General features: G+C 36.1%; 1 protein-coding gene across 4 annotated transcripts in view; it reads left to right on the top strand.

Moving 5' to 3' along the window:
• Positions 1–21,205, top strand: part of PHF14 (PHD finger protein 14) — a 156,169-nt gene that overhangs the window by 8,478 nt on the left and 126,486 nt on the right. For all 4 annotated transcript variants that reach the window (XM_064676454.1, XM_064676448.1, XM_064676451.1 and 1 more), the window contains exons 3-5: positions 4,375–5,024; positions 8,960–9,104; positions 19,152–19,311. In XM_064676454.1, the coding sequence (XP_064532524.1) occupies positions 4,375–5,024; positions 8,960–9,104; positions 19,152–19,311 (955 nt within the window). The remainder of the gene's footprint in view (positions 1–4,374; positions 5,025–8,959; positions 9,105–19,151; positions 19,312–21,205) is intronic.

Raw genomic sequence — 21,205 nt, 5'->3', positions numbered from 1 at the left:
AATTTCTCCAATGGACTTATGGTAGGGAAATAAGAGAAAATAATAAAAGCTAACTTAAAAATCCAGTTAATTTTGACATGGCAGGACCCTATACTACCTTATTTACAGTGAGACAAGTAGGGCACATAAGCACTCAGAACCTGTCAACAACATCAACAACCTTTCCGTCATCCGCTAAGAGGGTCATCTTGTCATAAAAAATATTGGGTTGGTCAAGCAGGACCTGCCTTTCACAAACCCATGCTGACTGGACCTCATACCCTGGTTGTCCTGCACCCGCCACGTGATGGTACTCAAGATAATTGCTCCATGACCATCCCCGACACTGAGGTCAGGCTGACCGTTTCCCCTTGGATTTTGGGTGCTCCATTCTGCTCCCTCTTTTTGCCTTCCAACTCAAGAGGCTGGGTACCTGGAGAACAACTGGTCTTGCTATTAAAGACTGAGGCAAAGAAAGCATTTAGTTTCTCAGCCTTTTCCTCATCCTTTGCCACTATGTTTCCCCCCACATCCAGTAAAGGATGGAGATTATCTTCAGCCATTTAATTGATGATGTATTTATAGAAACATATTTTATTGTCTTTTATGGCAGTAATCAGATTAAATTTTAGTTGGGCTTTGGCCCTTCCGATTTTCTCCCTCCTGGCATCCTTGTAGTCCTCCTGAGTTGCCTACCCCTTCTTCCAAAGGCCATAAACTGTCCTTTTTTTCCTGCATTCCAACCAAAGCTCTCAGCTCTGTTTTCAACCAGACCAATCTTCTACTGTCTTGTCTTTCAGCGCATGGGGACAGCCTGCTCCTGCGCTTTTAAGATTTCCTTCATGAAGAATGTCCAGTCTTCCTCTGCTGCCTCCCAAGAGACTCTGTCAACCAGGCCTCTCAACAAGGCAGCATCTGCTCTCCGAAAGTCCAAGGCAGCTGTTCTGCTGACTGCCTTCCTTACTTCTCTGAGAATTAAAAACTATCATTTCAGTTTTGCTCTGCCCAAGACAGCTTACAGCCATCATGTCAGTTCTTCTCTGTTCACAAACAACAGGTCCAGTGGGGAGCCTTCCCTACTAGGCTCCCTCACCAGCTGTGTCAGACAGTTATCTTCCACATGCTCCAGGAATATCTTAGACCATTTCCTCTCTGCTGTTTTCAGTAGACATCTGGTAAGTTCAAGTCCCCTATGAGTATGAGAGCTAGTGATTGTGAGACTTCTCCCAGCTGCTTATAGACTGTTTTGCTTTTCTCTTCATCCTGGGTGGGTGGTCTTTAACAGACTCCACCTTGTTGGACTTCCCCCTGAGTCTTACCCTTAAACAACCCTGTTGTCCCTATCATTATGCCCTAAACAGTCAAAACACTTTCTAACATACAGTGCTAGTCCACCACCTCTCATTGCTTGCCTGCCCCTTCTAAAGAGTTTATAGCCATCCATTACAGCTCTCCAGTTGTCTGTCATCTCATGTCTACGTGATGGCAACTATGTCTTAGTTTTACTGCTGCACAACGGCTTCCAGCTCCTCCTATTTCTTACCCAGGCTATGTACATTGGTGTAGATGCACTTCAGTTGGACTGTTGATCTCACCACTTTTTTGGGGGGACAAGCCCTAAGTCTTACGTGACTATTTTTAGTTGCTTCCATGTTTTCTAACACATCAAAACCCTTGTATCTTTACTGCTACATGGATCTCCATTCCCTACCTCCGTAGAGGCCACAGACCAAAGGACTTTGCTAGCACTCTGTCCCTCAAACATTGGTGTGCTGCCCCCAGGTATGTCTCTAGTGAACCTGGTTTTGTCCCTTTCCCCCTTCTGATCTAGTTTAAAGTCTTTTAATGAGCCCTGCTAACTACTCTGCAAAGATCCTTTTTCCTTCTTTGAGACAGTTGTGCTGTATCTGCTGCCAGCAGGCCTGGTGTCCTGTAAACCAACACATATCCAAACCCCAAAATTCTGTTGACAACATTATGGTTCGTGTTGGAAGGGACCTTTAAAGATAATCTAGGCAACCCCCTGCCTCATCAGGAACATCTTTTGCTAGTCCAGGTTGTTTAAAGTCCCATCCCACATGACCTTGAATATTTCCAGTGATGGGGCACTTACAGGTTCCCCGGGCAACCTGTTTCAGTGTCTCACCATGCTCATTGAAATGTTCCTTGTGTCTCATCTAAACCCTTCCATCTTTCAGTTTAAAACTGGTTCCCCTTTTCCTGTCACTACAGGCCTTGGTAAAAGTTTCTCTTTCTGTCTCCCTGCAGCCTTCTCTTATCCAGGCTGAACAACCCCAATTCTCTGAGCCTTTCTCCATGGAGTGTTGCAGCCTTCTCACCATTGGCCCTTCTCTGGATGCACTCACTTGTACAAGGGAAGGCTGAGGGATCTGGGCCTGTTCAGCCTTGAGAAGAGAAAACTAAGAGGCGACTTCACCAATGTCTGTAAGTATTTGAAAGGGAGAGTGTCAAGAGAGTGGAGCCAGGCTCTTCTCGATGGTTGCCAAGCAATAGGACAAGAGGCAACAGGCAGAAACATACACGGGAAGCTCCACATGAATATGAGGAAGAAGTTCTTTGCTGTGCAGGTGACCCAGCACTGGAACAGATTGCCCAGAGAGGTTGTGGAGTCTCCTTCCATGGAGATATTCAAGAACTGTCTGGACACAATCCTGTCCCATGCGCTCGAGGATGACCCTGCTCAAGCAGGGAGGTTGGATCCGAGGACCCACTGTGGTGCCTTCCTGCCTTACCCATCCTATAATTCTGTGATTTTGTATCCAGACAAAGTTATTATAATTAAAAAATAAATTTTTAGACTTCATAGTATTTAATACTGTTTTTTTATTTTTGTGCATGTCCGATGAGAGTTCAACTATTTGAACTTCAGTTAGTTATGTTTTACTTTGATTACTACAGTTAGTAAGGCTGATAGGTGTAGGTAACTGACTGAATTACTCTCTTCTCAAAAGATTGTAAAATAACTTGTTTTTTACTGGGTTTCTAAAGTTTAGAACATTTGTTGGAAACTTTTAGTTTCTATTAGCTTGTGAGGGGATGGATAGCATCAATGTCCTGATCCATAATAGCACTGATGGATTATTTTTGTGTATAATTTTATAATCTTCTCACCAAACAGTTCCATGCGCAGTTATATGCAGACGAAGACAAAACTGACCATTATATTGAAGTGACAATTGGCTAATCATTGGCAGTGTTCTGTGGGGTGGAAATAAACGCCATGTGAAATGTGTAGCACACTGACCCCAATGTTTGTTGATTTGGATTTATATAGAGATGGATGTGCACAGAAATTCTCTGTGTAAGGTGATGCTGAGAGGTGGAGATTTTTGGGTGGTAGCTAAAGCAATTAAGAATTTTTTTTTAATTTGCAAGCATCAACATGTTTCATCTTTGCATCTATATGACTGGATCAAAAACTTGGTAATGGCTTTGAGCAAACTGAAGACTGTAACCATTGCCTAATAGATCCCTGCATTGGATCAAGCAACTTTATATTTTCTTGTTTATTTTAAAACACATTTTCTGAGTTTTCCTTCAATAAAACTAGTACTGTGAATGAAAAACAGTAGGTGCCCATAAGATGAGAAATAGTAAAGGTGGATGATGTTTATAAAATTTAACATGTTCACTTCATTTTCCAATATTTTTTACATGTACTTTATAGTAAAATTGTCTTATTTTTATGAGTTTTTAAGTACAAATCCTCTTCTATTGCACAGTTGACCTGTGTTAATTAATGGAAATAGTGAGTACACATAGAATGATACCATGAGTGGCATAAGGGTAGAATTTATGCATTGTTGTGCAGCTGCAACACTGAATGAGGCACAGCTTATATGGGATTAATAAGTGAAATAACACTGGAAATTAAAAGAGCCCTCAAACCCAGAAAGACAAATGTACTAAAATTGAAGGTATGGGATTATCCATACTGTTACTAGTACTTGTTATGTAAACTCTTCATTTTGTAATTTCTCTCTGTTGGATAGCTGTTTTATTTTGAAGATGTAGAAAATACCTACAGAAATTAAAAACTGGAATGCTGTTTCTTTAAGGTGTGACTTCACATGTAGATTACTCTGTGCTACTGCTTATTGTTAATATGAGCTGCAGTTCAAAGGAACATATAATGCTCATTTAATAAGTTCTACCATCTTTTTTTTTGGCATCTTAAAATGCATTCATGTTTAACAGATTCTCAACATACCACTTGAAATAGCAATATTTGGATACCAGCTGAAAAAATAGGTGGAATACCTTATAAGGGAGGAACAGGCATCATTCTTTTGTTTAACAACTTGCTTCAACAGATTTTATTTTTGGGGGTACATTTGTGTCGGAACTTTTTTTAAATTTTCATATGCTCAACAGATTCTGAAGGAAGTGGTCATGGGAGTGAAGATGCATCAAAGGACAGTGGTGAAGGTTCCTGTACTGAATCAGAAGAAAATATCTTGGAGGAAGAACCAGCAGAAGAGAAAGTAGAAGAGCAACAGCCAAAAAGCTCCACTGAAGAAGAGGTGCCAACAGCAGAGAAAGAGGTAATTAAAGCTGAAAAGAAAGAGCAAGAAGATGAAGAAGAAAAGCCAAAAAAGAAGAAAGAGAAAGAGAAAGCAGGTGAGCCTGATGCTGTGGCTGATGAGCAAACAAATGAACCAAAAAAATGGAATTTGCGCAGGAACCGACCTCTGCTGGATTTTGTATCGATGGAAGAACTAAATGATATGGATGACTATGATAGCGAAGATGACAATGACTGGCGGCCTACTGCTGAGAAAAAAAAAGGAAAAAATGCTCTGCGAAAAGAAGGGAGTGATGGAGATAATGAGGATGATGAAGATGATGGGAGTGGAAGCGATGAGGATGACAATGATGAGGAAGGTAATGAAGAAGATAATAGCAGCACGGCTAGTGATGGAGGATCCAAGAAGAAGAAGAGTAAAGTTCTTAACAGGAATAATGCAGATGATGAGGAATTGACAAATGATAGCCTGGCTCTTTCACAAAGCAAGAGTAATGAGGTAGTGCAACCAACTTTCTATAATATATCTCTTGACAAATGGAAACTACTCCCCAGTAGCTATTCTGTTAATTTGAAAAGTTAAACTGATTGGCTGGAATTGTGTTTACAACACAATAATAAGTGAATAAGTGAAGCAACAAAATTATGCTAAATAGGTAGTGCGTATGAAATAACCTTGCTTGGACCATTTGGCTAGCATAATGCCACTAAAGTCAATAGAGAGACTTCTCTTGGCTTTAGGGAGGTTGGATTAGCGCTAAAATAAAATAGGAGGTCCAGTACGCAAACCAACATGTATTAGCAAGACTTCTAGTTCTGTCTGAGTGTAAATGCTGCATATCTGTAATGTTCTAAAAGTTAAAGGCATCTGTGACATAATCATAAAATAGATAAAAGATATGTTATTCTTTATCCTAGCCCTTTTTTGTGACAGATATCAAAGTCTGAACACTAAGTTCACTAATAGAAGAATTTTAAGTGAAGAAATATGCACACTGGGTTTAAAATCAAATAGAATAATTATGATAATTTATGTTGGGTTTGCTTATAATAGTCACAAATGAACTAATTTCTTACCATACTAAAAAGCATTTGGGAACTATGATTATTATATTAAATATTTTCTGATTGCATAATGTGAAAAATATATATAAGTGTTTAATATAGCAACCTTTTTTTTCCCTATGCACAATTAGTGTTGCTTTGAAGGTTGTGCCTGTGGAAAAATTAAGATATCAGGTTGTCAGTATGGCTGACTTCATGTCCTGCAGTAGCAAAATTTTGAACAAAGTTAAAAGAATTGCTGTATTCTTTTTCAGGATTCAATTTTCAGGAAAGAATTGTAATATCAACGTAACATTTAAGAAATAATAGGGATATGGCATTATTTAGAGTTCTGCTGTTCCCTTAAAACTTTATTTACATGTGTAAAATGACAGGGAACTACAGAGTATTTGAAAGAATCAACTGTGTCCATTTCAGATACTTTGATATGTATTGTATATATATATATGATAGTGAATGAGCTGTGCTATTTTAATTAGTGGTAATAATTGGGATTGAAAAAAAATTTCTTGTTAGGGTATTTTTCTTTATTAACTTTTTATATGGGCATATTCTTTCATTTTTAAGCTCTGTGATTCCGGTATTGTTACCTGCATTCTCTTGGCTCAGGAGCTGAAAGTGCTCTACTGATGATTAGAACTTGAAACAGAGATAGGCAGTTTTATTTCAGAGTTGTTTCCCATGTCAGAATCGAGCTGTGAGTTATGTATTCTTAAGTATGGCCGTAATTTCCATTGAATTGAAAAATTAGACCTGTTTCAGAAGCCCAGAGCTGTCTCTGATGTATCTTCTGTGAAGCTTCTTAGTATTCATGGACATGAGGTTCTTTCTTGCCTTTAGATTTAGGAGAGTGATCAGAAGATAAAGGCAGTGCTTTTCTTGGCCCCCAATTTCGGTGGGGGTTCCGACCTTCAGCCCGGGTTTTGGGGTCTTCTTCTCATCTTCATCGGTCTGACCTCTCTACCTTTCCATTGTTCTCAGCCCGCGCACTGAAGCTTGGAGAAAGCCTTGCCTCCAGGCCTATTTCTCCTGTTCAAATGTCTACCTTATCCTACCTTATCCTAATTTATTACCTCTAGGCCTATTGTATACTGCTTCTAGCATTCGTCTAAATTTTGGTCCAGTGGGCAGAACAGAACGAGTCTTGGTAGCTGAGGCAGAGTAGATGTTAGGGGGCCTATCTTAGTTAACTCTCTTAGGGCTGACTCTTGTTTCAGCATATACAATATTTTAATGTGTGCTGTAATTAAATACAATGTGGTTTTCTATTGTATTATGCACAGAATAAAAATTTGGCTTTCTTTCCTGAGGTCAGGCATCGTTAGTAGATAAATGGTGCTTTTCTGTTTTTATAGTTACTACCGCTTTATAGGATCCTCCTATTCTCAGTGAGGTGGTCGTTATATTTTTAATTTTTTTTCCCTTTAAATTAGGAGTCTATGGGCATATAGTTTGAAATGCTCACTTTCTTCATTAACACCGCAGAAATGGCAATTACATAGTGATTCATTACATAGTGAAATCATTTCTCTCACCTCAGTAGGGAGCAGGACTAGTTCAGGAGTTGGCAGCAGTTCCTATCTCTATGTAGATGTTCCCTTGTTTTAGACAGGTAGGGTCTTTCAGGAGCTTATATGGACTAAAAGCAGGGGAGAGCAGCATACTTTCCAGATCACTCCTTCTCTGTGTCTGCATAGAAAAACAAGTTACTCAGCTGTTTTATTTGACCTGTTGACTGTCTTCACGTAAGGTAAACCATGATGGATGGGGATCCTATCATTAGATCAAAAATTTGATGTCCTTTCATCATTGCTTGTTTGTTGGGGTTTTTTTGTCTGTGTTTGCATATGTTCTCACTGCCCAGACTGCTATTTTTATTTTAATGCCGTTTTTGCAATGCAATCCTGTTTATTCAATCTAAAGCAACAGTTTTGTTTTTCTGCTTTTTTTTAATTACCAGACCTTGGGCTTCCATAATAGTAGAGATTGCAAATTTCCTTATAAACTTCTCTTAGCAAAGCCAAATAACGGTTGAAGTCAAACGTACTCTCAGAATAAGTTATATCTGTAGAGTTGTGAGATACATCAGGGAAACCTGTGCTATTGCACAGTTAATCTGCCATTTGCCTATCTGTAATGTGAATGGTAAGCTAAACAAGGGTATTTTGAGTAATGGTGGGCCACAGTAATGTCCAAGTTCATTGCTTTCCTTGAAATGCTTTGTTCTAAAAGGAGGGTGTTTGAACTCTGTAGTGGAGAATCTTTTATGTTTCATGGTTAGCTGCCTTCCTGTAAGCAACATAACCGCTTGAATGTTCTTTTCTACTTCTAGATGGTTTCTCAGGCATGGTATTGGTGCTGTATTTTATGTCATTAATGGGAAGTTAGAATTAGAAAATGATATTTGAGATGGCATCTTTCATTTTTTTTTTTTTTTGTGTGTTGATGCCGCAGAAGTTTTGGAATATTTTCACATCTTTGATATTTTGAATGGATACCATTTAGGCTTGAACTCTCAGTCTCTGATTTGAAACTATTTATTGCTATTTGTACTGCACGGAGGCCATGAAACTGCAGAAGATACAGTGGCTGTATCTCACAATGAAAATAGTGAGAGTCCTAGAGAGTGTTTATTAAGAAAATTAAATTTACATACAACTTTATTTGGTTTGTGAAGCACTCCTCTGTGTTTCCTTAGAAAAAATCTCTGTTAAAACCCACATTCTATATAAGATCTGTAGTTCATATTGCAGGTTGTCAGAACAGGGCAATGTGCTTGTTCTGCAAATCCTTACTCCTGTATATAGTCAGAACAACATAAGTTGTCGTAGTTTTAATAAATCATGAAGTTTTGCATGGAGCCATATAAATTTGCATTACAACAAAATCATGCTGAGTTGATAATTTGTTATATTATATGTAAGTGAAAACTTGGCAGGCTTGTATTTAAAATTTTAACAAAATGAAGCAACTTTTCTGAATATTGGAACATTTGAAGGTCACCTGTGGCCATTTTTTTTTTTAATTTTGCTTTTAAATGGTTTCTTAGGTATTCCTTGTTGTAGAACATAAATGGTTTGCATACATGTTTCTCTCTGAGGAAGTAACTCTTCTCTGGCCTTTGAATCTTAGCATATCTATAACTTTATAGGTTTATTGACATCCATCCATCCATCCCAGTTCTTGTATTCGTAGGTGAAATGTTTGAATGTTTTGACAACAGAGAAACTTATAGCCTTGTGAAAATAATTTTCCATCTTTTTTTGATTCTTGTTCAAAAACTGGGCAAATAACGGATCTTCTCTTTGTTTTAAAATAAAATCGAAGTTCCTGATGTAATCCATATGTGTCTTCATTTTTCAATATTAGGACTCATTGATCCTTGAGAAGTCTCAAAATTGGAGTTCCCAGAAAATGGACCATATTTTGATTTGTTGCGTTTGTCTTGGAGATAACAGTGAAGATGCTGATGAAATAATCCAGTGTGACAACTGTGGAATAACAGTGCATGAAGGTAATACAACCCTTCATTCTCATTGCAGGAGGAAAGCATGTGCTTTGCCTTTAATAAAATTTTTACTTGGTTTCTTCAAAATAAATGAAACTTTTCAACTCTGGGGGGGTAATTTTTTTGTAACACTACATGGATCATATTTAGTGGTGTAATACCCATCTTCTACTTCAGCAAAGCAAATATAAACACCTGTGGGACAGAACATGGTCTGCAGATACTGATACAATGAATCAGTGTGCAGATGTTGGAGCTATACTGTACATTGTATTTTCAGGGCTTTAGGATATTCTGTTAATGTATTTTTGTCTTAGCTATTTGAGTATATGAAATTGATTGCATAACTGGGATATAAGATCGTAAGAATAGGAGGCTTTATAAAAGGAAAGGTTATTTCATCTGTATTTTTGCTGTACCAAAAAGACAGAGAGATGGGGAAGAGGAAAGGAATTGTCCGTGGCATTTCATTACAAGTGAAAACAGCTAGTCTTGAACTTCCTCATAATTTTCACTGACAATTTGAAACAATTTTGAAGTTAGAACATCTTCAAGTAATTGTTTCGCTAATTCCTTCAAAATCTAGACTGTATGTGTGTAATGAATGTAGGAGATCTGGTTTTAAAGAAACACTTCAGGAATAATAATTTAGGTGAATATATGGAATTTTAACAGCCTTGCATGGAAGATGAGGCTGTATTGTGTCTTGTTGCTCTTTCTCTTGAGGTTGGAAGATAGGGTAGATACTGACACAGAGAGGCACACCTATTTTGTTAAAAAACAAAACCTGTTTTTTTCTCCATTAATAAATTTGGGCTTTTTTCCTGATATCCTATACCATTTTAGAACTTTGCTTTTGTTTTCTAAGGTTTCCCAAGAAAATGAGGTAGGCTACTTCAGTTCTTGAAATTAAAAGAAGGTAGGCTTTCATTTATGTGACCCCCTTAATTTAGAATTTTTTTGAGCTGTTTAGCATGCCTTTCCAGCTAGGAAGTGGTTTCATTACTCCCTTATTCCCCTTTGGTTTTCTCATACTCAACTGAAAATTGTTTCAAAATAGTATACTTTATGGCCTGGGATGTAGTTTGGTTCTTTGCTTGACATCAGTTTGAAAACTGAGGATGGAATTTCTTCCTCAGGTTCGGGTACCTTATATTAAGTGTCCATGTGTACTCTTAACCCCTAAACCTGTGTGGACTTTTGAAGAGCTAATCCTTACTGTCAGTGGAGCTTAGAGAGCAGTTTAGTTGACCTAATTTATGATGAGCTGACTCACACTCCAGGTGCCTTTTGAGGGCATTAATCAGATCTTATTGCCTACCACAAGTGTTAGGCTCCTAAATTTAGGTTTCCTGATATGCTTGCAGAATTCCTTCCTCTGTGTCCATGATGCTTTTTGGAAAGTAATGTGCAGAATATATTTGATTTGAGATGCAGTAAGTGACTAAAAGTTAGTTTTATAGAATCTCGATAGATTACTGCCCCCCCCCCCCCCCCCGGCACAGTCTAATAATAACTCACAAGGAAAAAAAACTGTAACTGTCTTTTGCTGATAGTTCTAAATGCCTACTATTCAAGAGGAATACACTAGAATCCCTAGAAGATCACTTTCTCATTCTTTAAGTTTACTAAACCTGTGTCCTTAGAAGAAGTAAGATTATAGCTGGCTTTCGTGTACAGGAAAACAGTTCCATAGGTCAGAAGTCACTTGAATTTCAGTAGTTCAAAATGTCTTTAAAAGTAATTGCTGCTATTCTTCATTTTACTGTGTTACAAGCAAAGATTCCCTATAGTCCCAGGGATACAAAGAGTACAATATGTAGATTTCTTTTGTTGTTATTGCAGTAAAATAAATTAGATTAATTGAGAAGATTTAGTTTGCTGGTTTGTTCTGATAAGTTCTACAGTCTGTACCAGCTAATTGACTATAGATGTTGGTTAATTTTTCACACTTATGGTTGATTGTTTAGCTCTTCGCAATTGATTTTAATGATAAATACTTAAAAGCATACATAAAGCAGTTTTGATGTTCTGTTCGAATAGGTGAAGTCTTAGAGAAAAATAAGCAGTATCTGTAGGTGAAAGTAATTGATGGCTGTGAAAAAAATATAAATTTCCCCAGCAGCAATTTGAAACTGAACAGTTTGGAGTTTTACTTGATGTTAAATGTGTATTTTTCATTGCTAGATATGTATATCAATTTGTAAATATATTAATATAGTTTCAAGTTGAAATAAACATTTATTTTGATGTATTGTTTCTGTACTTTGATATTTTGTAATGATAAGTAAGAGCAGGTGCTATTTTAAATCAGAGCTTTTTTCACTAATTTGTTTAAGTAATTGCAGCAAGTAAAAATGTTATAAAAAATTGGGAACATTTGAAGCTTTAGTTTGATATAATGATCATCTATATCTATATATGTATCTATGTTCAATAACTTGGAGATTTCTGCACTACCCCCAGAGGTCATTGACTCACTCTATTACTTCTAAATGCATGAGTAATATATGAAGACGCAGCCAGTCGTCAAGAAGTTGCAGTCAAAACCAAAATGCGATGCAGCAGTTGCTTTTTGCTCCTGTTGGCCTAAACATTCAGCTCGGGTGATTTCCACAAATAAATTAATAATTATTTAAAGAGATAATTACTGTCTAATCATATAAAGATTGCTTGCAACCTTGAGAATTATTTAAGTTAATAGAGCCAAGGTTTACTGTTTATATCATTGGCTTTAATCTGTACCTTGTAACTATGTGCCCAGATCATGGGTGTAGACTGTATTATAAGAAGTCCTTTGTACTCTTAACATGCAGCTACTTTGTAGTTTAAAAAATATATTCCAGTGATAAGTGAGTCTGTTTTGTAAACACATTGAAATTCAAGAATTTATTTTTATTTTTGCAGGTTTGCTTTAGTAGATAGGTTGGGGCGAATGCAGACATCATGCTGTGTCCTGAAATTTGTTCTAATATTTCAGCTTTTATGTTTTTTATAAAATGCTCTTCCTAGCACAGCATTGAAAGAAGAGGCTCCCATTTATGAATTGGATAGAAATCAATGCAGTGATGTTTACCAGCAGTTGGGAAGAGTAATACACCCATTTCTTGCAAACTGATTTTGATTCTTAGCAGTTGTCTTTTCCCTAGAATCAAACCTAAGATGCCAGGTGTCCTGAAATGCTCAAACAAAGCTGCTAGAATACCACAGGGGTTTTCTTCATAGTTTTTGTATGCAATTTCAAGTAGTATTGTAAATGAGTATGTTTTCTTTACTTTTCTATAGCACGGTAGATAATTATTTGAAAGGAAATGCACTCCTTTCACACCTTACTGTTGTCCCACTGAGGGACTCACGTAATGAGGATATTGGCGATTTGATTGTTCTTTCCCTGAAGACTTTTTTTTCTCCTTCCTTGTTGACTGTTAACAGAAACTGTTCTGCTTCACAGGGAGGGCTCTTACACCCTTGAGTGGTGCCTTTGTGCTCTGCTGAAGTCGAAATTTCTGTCCACCACAGAACCCTTCAGGTGACTGGGAAAGGTTTTTCTATGACAGCTGCCTCTGTTTTAATATGAAGTTATTTACTAGCCATGAAAATGCTGCCCCTGAGTCGAACCAACTTATTTAGGGCACTAGGGCTCCCGCCCTTCGCAGGGGTGCTCTTGCTCTACTTTTAGCTGTTGGTCAAAGTGTGGCCCCTTCATGTAAAGATGAACCTTCCAGTTGCAGTCTCAAAGTGGCTGCATGCCAGCATAGTTGCATAGTTGGGGGTGTAAGCTAATGCTGCCTTCCATTTTAAAAGTCAGGCAGGGTCTAGATCTCCATTCACTCTTACTCTGCTAAGTTTTAGCTCTTCTAGTACAAGACAGCTTATCGCTGTGCATACTGCTCAATTACCTCTGCACCTCTGTGTTTGGTACCAGCACCTTTTCCTTTTGAGTACGTGGTGCAGTGGCTGCCTGTTCAGTCATGATTTGTATTCTGTTGGATTGCTTGCTTCCATTAATGGAGTATTACATAAGGTCTTCCATGGAAGAAGAGGGGTGATAATTCATCTGGGAGCAACTCTACCAGCACTTGTGTGGAAACAGCCACATGGCGAAGGGTTAGGCAGGGGTTCTCATTCAGAGCTGGAGTCACGGAACCTTACTATACACCTTTACTTGCTTTACTGACAAGTTTTGTGATTGTGAGAAATTCAGTTTCCTTTCCAAAGAAACCATTTGCTGTGGAGTGTTCATATCACCTATATGGCCTGCATCACTTGTCCAAAAGCTGCCTTTTGTCTGCAGACACGTATCCAAAAATCTATTCTTTGTGGAGCAAATAAATCGTTCAAAATGTAACTGCCTTTAAAACTGCTCAGTAGCATACATGTAATGCTAATTTAATTCCCACTCTCTGTTGTGTCTAAACAGCCTGTAATTAATTCATAAGTGTATCAATTAAAAATTAATTCTCATTTCACATGTCAGTCTATCCCCGTCCTGTCCCCGCCCTGCCAAAAAAGAGAAAAAAAAGTCTTTTTTACTGAATTTATACAGCTGTTCTTCAGAGTTTTTACTTATGTGTGAAGATAATTGTCATTTCTTTTTATAAAAGTCTTCTTTAGGCACTAATCTGTCATTTTGGATAAATGGGTTTGTGGTGAGATCTTGTAATAGCAGGACACCCCCAACTGTGTTGTCAGGTTTTTTGACATATTGATTGCAGCGTGTCTGAAGAAAATGTCTGGCACGCGTCATAGCATGTGCCATAACTGTAGGTAGTACACTTGCCAGCTGTTGCCCTTGGGTTGGTTGCTGTGAATTAAATGAGAGAAGTTCTACATTATTTCAGCTGTTTCTTTTCCATCCCCAGTCTTTGTTTCTTACTTTACTTTGATGTTTATGTCAGGGAATAAAATTTTTCTTGCTAAAAGCAATAGTGTAGTCACCACTACATGCTTTACAGTGTAGTAAAACATTTTGCATTTTAATTGTGCCCCATACTGTAGTCTGCTGCTGTCCAATATAAAAATTCACTTTTCAAAATCATGTACTTTAGTACTCTCCATTTACTAAAGAAAAATACTGTTCTGAATTTATGATGCATGGAATTATTAGTGTATTTATTTTAAAGTGTTGGTCCAGTTAAGGATTGAATTAAATGTTTCGAATACTCTGATCTCACAGATTTGTGTATGGTTTACCATAAAGTTCATGTTTTCATGATTTTTACAATAAGGTCGTGTTTCAGAGTATATGTAGATTTAGTTAGTGTATGCAGATACCCTGTTTCGCAAAGATTACCCTCCCAGAGAAATGGAGGAAGAGCTGCAGCAAGGCAACAACTGGGTCTGTCTTCTTGTTTCTCTCAGTCATATAAATTTCAGAAGGATAGTTTTAATGCTAGCATTTTGAAGTGTTTGCAATTTCATTTCATTTTATTGACAGTCACATAAAAAAATAAGCTATTGACAGAGTACAAGGACTTTAAAATCAGGGAATAAAAAATATTGTTTTCTGTATATAGTGACATACATTCAATAGACAGCTTGGCTGTAATCATACTATATAGATGCCATTAACAGAACAGTAAATGGTGTGAGAATTGTAACTTCTTGAGTTTCATGTGTATAAATTCATACTAAACCGGTCTTATCATTTAGGGTTAAAGGTGTTCAAGGAGGTGTCAGACATAGAGTTATGATACAGTAATCTAAGAGTATATGAACATGAGGATTTAATGAAGTTTAGTTGAAAAGGAGCTCTTAGGGGTATTCTGTAGATCCAGACTTCAGAATTTTTGTGAACACTAGGGAAAGGCAGGAAGCATTTTAAGCAAAGTGGTTACAAGTTTTTTTATTTTCTTCAGCATATTTTCCCATCAAAGAGGTGGGAGGTTGAATTAATGCCAAATAGGTCAGAGGCGCAGTGATAATAATGCCAACTAAACATGGCCTTTACAAGTTGTGTATCCTTTCTTCTGTTATCCTTTCAAGCTTTAAGTAGTCACACTGTCTGTACAATCGTGATGCTTTTAGAAAGACCTTAAAGATTACCTCCTGATGCTTTTGCTTGTAGTGAGCCCTTAGGTTGCCTTGTGTTCCAGCACCAGCAATTCCCGATAGTTCAGTGGGACTGAACAACTTCTTTTTGATCATCAGCACAGCTGATGATTTACCAAGCAGCAGCTTTGTATCTACATCTCTGTGCATTTTGAAGAGTCATAAAAATAATGCTTTTTAAAGTTTTTGGTAATTGGACCAAAATAATTTTTTCAGCATAGCAAAAGAAGGTAGATAGTAAGTTGAACCGTTGTATTCAGCATTTTTAAGGATCCTAAAATGAGATATTTGTCTGTTATAGATGAAAGAATATTCCTGTGGTAAGAATATGAAAATACAGCTGTTTTTAAAACCTCGGAACTCTTCATCTCCATATTGTAACTTTTTTGATAGATTTGGACAAAAATGCATTTAGATTTTATATCAAGTGCCTTTTGTACTGCAGGTCTCATTTAACACATAAAAAGTCAGTTAAAACCATGCAGTAGAAAACACCTTTTTTCCTCATTTTTAAAGGGGAAATAAGGGAAATATTAATCCCTTAATATGATTATTATAAAGGTACTTGAAATTGCTAAAAGCGGAGAGTTCATCTTTTTCATTAGCGTTAATTAATTGCGTCTTCTTGCTTGAATGTATTTGATAATCTGTTTATCTACAATTCTAGATTTTGACAAGGTGTTCACAGCATTATATTATTTAAAAATGTGGTGTTAATCTGACCAAACTACTTTTTTTACTGGCATTTTCTATTGCAATTTGTGATTACGAGAGAAGAAATAAAGTCAGAATATTGTGTGGGTTTTCATTATGGTTGCTAGTTAATAGTCAGAAAATAGATTTCTTGAAAAACTATAAGACATTGAAGTTTTTTTGTTTCCTGGTATGTTGGAACAATTTTGACCTGCTGCAGTTAGGCTGCAGAATTAGTAGACATGTAGTACAATAAATACTATAACGTTTATATATAGAAGTGATGCAACTTGCAGAAGAGACTGAGTTAGTTATTCTGGAATAACTAGCACATGTGATGACAGCACTGATTATGGTAGAATAGATTAATGTGCTTGCTCTGTTTTTGACTGGGCAGAGACTTCAGAGTCTTCCACATCCCAGGTGAATGCTGTAATGATCTTAACTTTTTATTGTTTCAAATATACTTGGAATGAAATTCAAACTTTTAACAAAATGGATATATTTCTACAATAAGGTTTTGTTCTGAAACTGCTTTTGCCTTCCTGTCTCAGTTGAAGTGATATGAAGTGGGGTTTAGTTCCTTGTACATCTGAAAAACAAATATTACATCTGCTCCTGTACACACTTGGCATCTAAATCTTAAGCAATACTATGGTTGTGCTAGATGTCATTGGTGTCATCAAATTACATTGATGAAATTTGATCTCTCCTTTGATTTCTGTTATCACTTAACAACCCAAAAGTAGCAAATGACTCTTTTCAACAAACATAAGAAAAATTCTGAGTTAAAATACTTGCGTATCCTTAACAAGTGGTTTCTAATAATTTTTGAGACTTTTCATTGTCGTGAGTATTATTAGATCAAATTTAGGCTTCAGCTGTTGGGTCCCAAGACTTGAATAGAAAGTATTTAGGGAGCACTACCTAATTACCTATTTGAAAGTATTGTTCACAAAACTGAGTTTTGTTTCGTTGTTTGTATACATTAGTCCAAACTACTCCTAGAAAGTAAACTCCAGACATGTATTTATCAGCAATGATTGAGGGTAATCTAGTCTGTTTTCTCCAGCTAAGGACCACCCCTTTTACTGGTTGTAACAGTATTATGTTTAGCTTTTGCAATTAAGGAAGGAGTAAATGCCTCCTTCTCTGTCAGAGATCTTAAACTCTTTAAAGCTGTCACTAAGTTTTATATACGACTTGGGACAAAAAGATTGAGTTAAAATTATGGACAATTTTTTTTTTTAATTCTTACTGTAGAGAAGGATCTAGATTTGAATTATATAGAAATCACATTTAATGTCAACACATGTGGTAAGGATGGAAATAATTGCATTACATTTGTGTAATTTTCTAGGAAAAAGGATAAAAAATAATCAGGTATAAATGACTGATAAGTATAATAAGGCAGCTATTTGAGAATGAAGTAAGACAGTTTGGGGAAGTCATCATTCTGATTTTAGCAGACTGATGGCACTTAGGTTAGAAAAGCAAATCTAATTACTTTTGGTCGCTGAAGAAGCATCAGTGTTTGAAAGAAACTGATTTTATTTTGCCATGTGGATCAAGGACAGTATTACTTGTTCTGTAATGTAAAGAAATTTTGAGTAGTGTTTGGAAGTCTGAAAGAATTCTAAAAAGGTTAATGATTCATCAGCTCTATGATGTCAATGGACTGTGTGTTTGTACATGAGTGTTATTGCTGAAAAGGAGATTTACTGTCATGTAATCAAGATTGTGTTATTAGAACTTAAAAAATTACTTTCTGGAAAGCTGCTTAAAGTGATATCACATTATAAAATAGAAGATGGAATTACCTTATGTGTGAGCTGTACAATCTTGTATATCTCTAAAAAAATTTGTCTGTGAATGCTCTTCTGCACATTACTTGTCCTTTCATTCTGGAATACTTTTTATAATGAAAAGAAACATTCTGTCTTCTTATTTAATTCTTATTGATGAGCCTCATTCTTAATGAGAGACTATATTTCTTAAATGATTCCTATAGTGTTGCTTATGTAGTGTCATTCACTCAGGCTTCTATTTCTGTTGGAAGGGGAGCTAGAGCACTGTTGGCTATTTTGTTACAGACAGCGGGTAATGAAACACAGTAACAAATCATGTTGATATTTAATTGCAGAATTCAATAATTTAACTGCTCTGAAAGTACAAATGTTGATTTGATCACTGTATTTGACAAATAGCTGAATTTAATCTTTTGGTAAAGTCACTACTATGTTTTAAGTGTTGACAGTTAAATATTTTTTCTTTTATTGAATAGCAGCTAAATGTTCAAAGTGTGGGATATGCAAAAATATAGTTTTCTGGTGATTAGCTTTAAGATTTTCCATTTTGTCATTTGCAGTAGCTCTTAGTCTTGTGCAAAATTTAAATAACAAGCTTCTAAATCACTTTAAAAATACTGTTTCCCTAAATTTTTGGTAATTAAGCATGCATAAGCACCTTAACAATCATAAAGAATACAGAAGAGGAATGGAGAAACTGAATGATTGAATCTAGGCATATTTTAAAACCAGGTACAAATGATGGTGCTTTAAAAAAAAAATCCATTCTTTATCAATCACCAGTGTGATGTCTCAGAATTGTCAGTCTGTGCTCCACAAAGTATATGTTGGTTTTGAAGTTACAGGAAACGTTTTTAAGCTCAGTCCTACAACTAAAAGTAGTCAAATAGTGGCTTTTATTTCATGTGTATGTTCTCTTGTCTTTGATTTGAATGCTGAATGCAAGGTGGAAAAGTGGAGTGCTTATTTGTTGACTGGATTCTACTGACATAATGAACCTCTAGAGAAAAAAGCAAACTAAGCACTCTCCCCTTCTCTCCAAAGAATGGTAATTTTCAGAGAGAAGAGCTTGTTGCATTTAACTTGAAATATATTTATTTATTTGAAAAAATGCATTGAGTTTTTCTCAGTCTTTGTTGGTTGCTTTAAGTCTTGTTTTCTTACTTTCCTTCTTAATAGAAAGTCTGGAAGAACTCCGAGTGTTGCTAGAAGAATAAAGTAGAACAGTCTTTTTCTTCTTGTTTTTCATTTGTAATCTAAGACAGTCCCATAAAATAGATTACTTCTTGGAATTAAAGTCTCTTTAAAATGTAAATTTGGCACTAACGATAATATTTTCAAAAATATTTTAAGTTTTCTTGGGTATCTCAGTATTTTTCTGAATATCATTCCCCTGAATCTATATGTGTGTGCTTCCTCCTGAAGTCATGTCGTAACTGGCGAGTGTCTACTTGTACAGTTGTCTTTTCTTATATTGCTCTTCCATTTATCCTGTATGTAGGTTGCTACGGTGTTGATGGAGAGAGTGACTCTATCATGAGTTCAGCTTCAGAAAATTCCACAGAGCCTTGGTTTTGTGATGCATGCAAATGTGGCGTCACACCTAGTTGTGAATTGTGTCCCAACCAGGATGGGATCTTCAAGGAGACTGATGCAGGCAGGTAAGACTGAATAAGTGATGTTTTGAATTTGGTGTCATCTTACATTTAAAAGATTAGGAGACAGTTCCTGTAGGAGACAGTTCCTATAGGAGACAGTTCCATAACTTAAACCTTGTACAGACTCTGCTCAAGTCTATTGACTTTCAAGTGTGATATAAGTGGGAGAATTACACGGGTTTTTTTAGGAGAGCAAAGGACTGGATCTGTAATGCCAGGCAATGGTAAAAAGTAGCATAAAAAAATTATATTGAAATTATGCTTAAGGTATTCAGACAGACCCAGTATATTATGATTGTTTTGAATTATAAAAATTATATTATTGATTTTTGAGAATATGCTTTGCTTATGATAATTTCCAACCAGAGGTGGGTGTTTTAGGATGGAATTCAGGTCAAATTTGAGAATAAGCAGATTAATTCTCATGTGATGTCTTCCATTCCTGTCACATAGTCCAATCCTGTCACATAAATTAAGGAGTAAATATTAATGGTAACTAATTCTCTCTAATAAAGGAGAGCACTATATTATAGATGATGTCTGATTTATGGGTAATGTTACTGTTTTTTGCTGCATGGTTTTGTTTGCTTCTTTTTTTTTCTTTACAGACCATGACAAGTAAGTTCTTTTCCTGTACGTTTTATGGTTGTATAAATTGCAGATATGTGGTAATAAACAAAGCTTTCAGATACTGAGCTTGTCATAAGCTTTTAAAAACAAATGTTACAGAAGTGAGTAAGGATTTATAGTGAATAATTTTGATCCCATAGATGCAGTAGTGCTTCTTGTTTAATACTTATGGGTTTCAAATCCTTGTTTTCTGGTCTGTATTAGGTTCAAGAGTGTCTGTGCATCTCCCTTATGAAGCTTTTGTACAATTAAGCAAATTATGCTTTTCCCAGTTGTTTTAATAATAGTTTTATAAGCAAAAAAAAAAATGTTTTTAAAGACTAAAAGTCAATTGTGTAGCAGGAAATGTGAGACTTGATATCACCTGGCAAATTTTATTTTAACCTTTTTATTCCTGTGTTCTGTAAGCAATTGAAGCACTATATATGTGATTTCCCATATAACCCTAGTAGAATCTAGAGTCAGCATTTTAAAAATTGCTTAAATTTCTTCTTGTAAAATGGTGTTATGCTTTTGGTTAACCTAGAAGTATTTTCTTTGTGACACTGGTTGTCTGTGCAGAAGCACCTGCCTGCCTTGGTGATTGTGGACGTTATCACAATAATTTTTTATTGTTATTGTATCTTTATCTGCTAGATAATGTGATACTGCTATCAGATGAATAGAGCCTATGTACTAGAAAAAAACAAATGCCACTTAGTAATTACTAATTCACATTACTAATATGTGAAAATTCCTATGCTCTCTATTATTTATTTACAAATTTGAATTCTCAAGGATAGGGGGACAGGACACTGTAGATGAAGGATAGTGTCTTGGGGCAGTATCCATGATGTTTTCATTGTACTCAGTAAACTGCAACCCAGTTCAGTGCTTTTCTTGCAATATTCACAGGAAGAGACTACTGAATCAAGATTCCTTTAACTCACCATTGCTCTTCATCCCCTTACAACCTTTTTAAAATAAATTCTTCATATGCATCAGTGCTGGAAATCACACAAACCAAACCTATTCAGTTTCTCTTCATAATCAAGTTGGAATAACTTCTCTCTTCCTACATGAAAGGTGAATCATTAGAATAATGAGGTGCTTAATTTCTCAGCAGAAGCCTTTTCACATTAACCTCACAGTATCACAAGTATAAATATGAATTTATGAAATTTTACTTCTCGAAATGCTATTATCCAAAAATATAAATTCTGTCCTTGTTTCGGTATGGAGTTTTTCTTTTTCCCTAATCAACATCTGTCATCATTGCTCCAAGCTA

Source organism: Pseudopipra pipra, chromosome 1, assembly GCF_036250125.1.
Source record: "Pseudopipra pipra isolate bDixPip1 chromosome 1, bDixPip1.hap1, whole genome shotgun sequence".
Taxonomy (NCBI): Eukaryota; Metazoa; Chordata; class Aves; order Passeriformes; family Pipridae; genus Pseudopipra; species Pseudopipra pipra.
The sequence above is the reverse complement of the archived record's forward strand: the minus strand, read 5'-3'. Positions and strand labels throughout refer to the sequence as shown.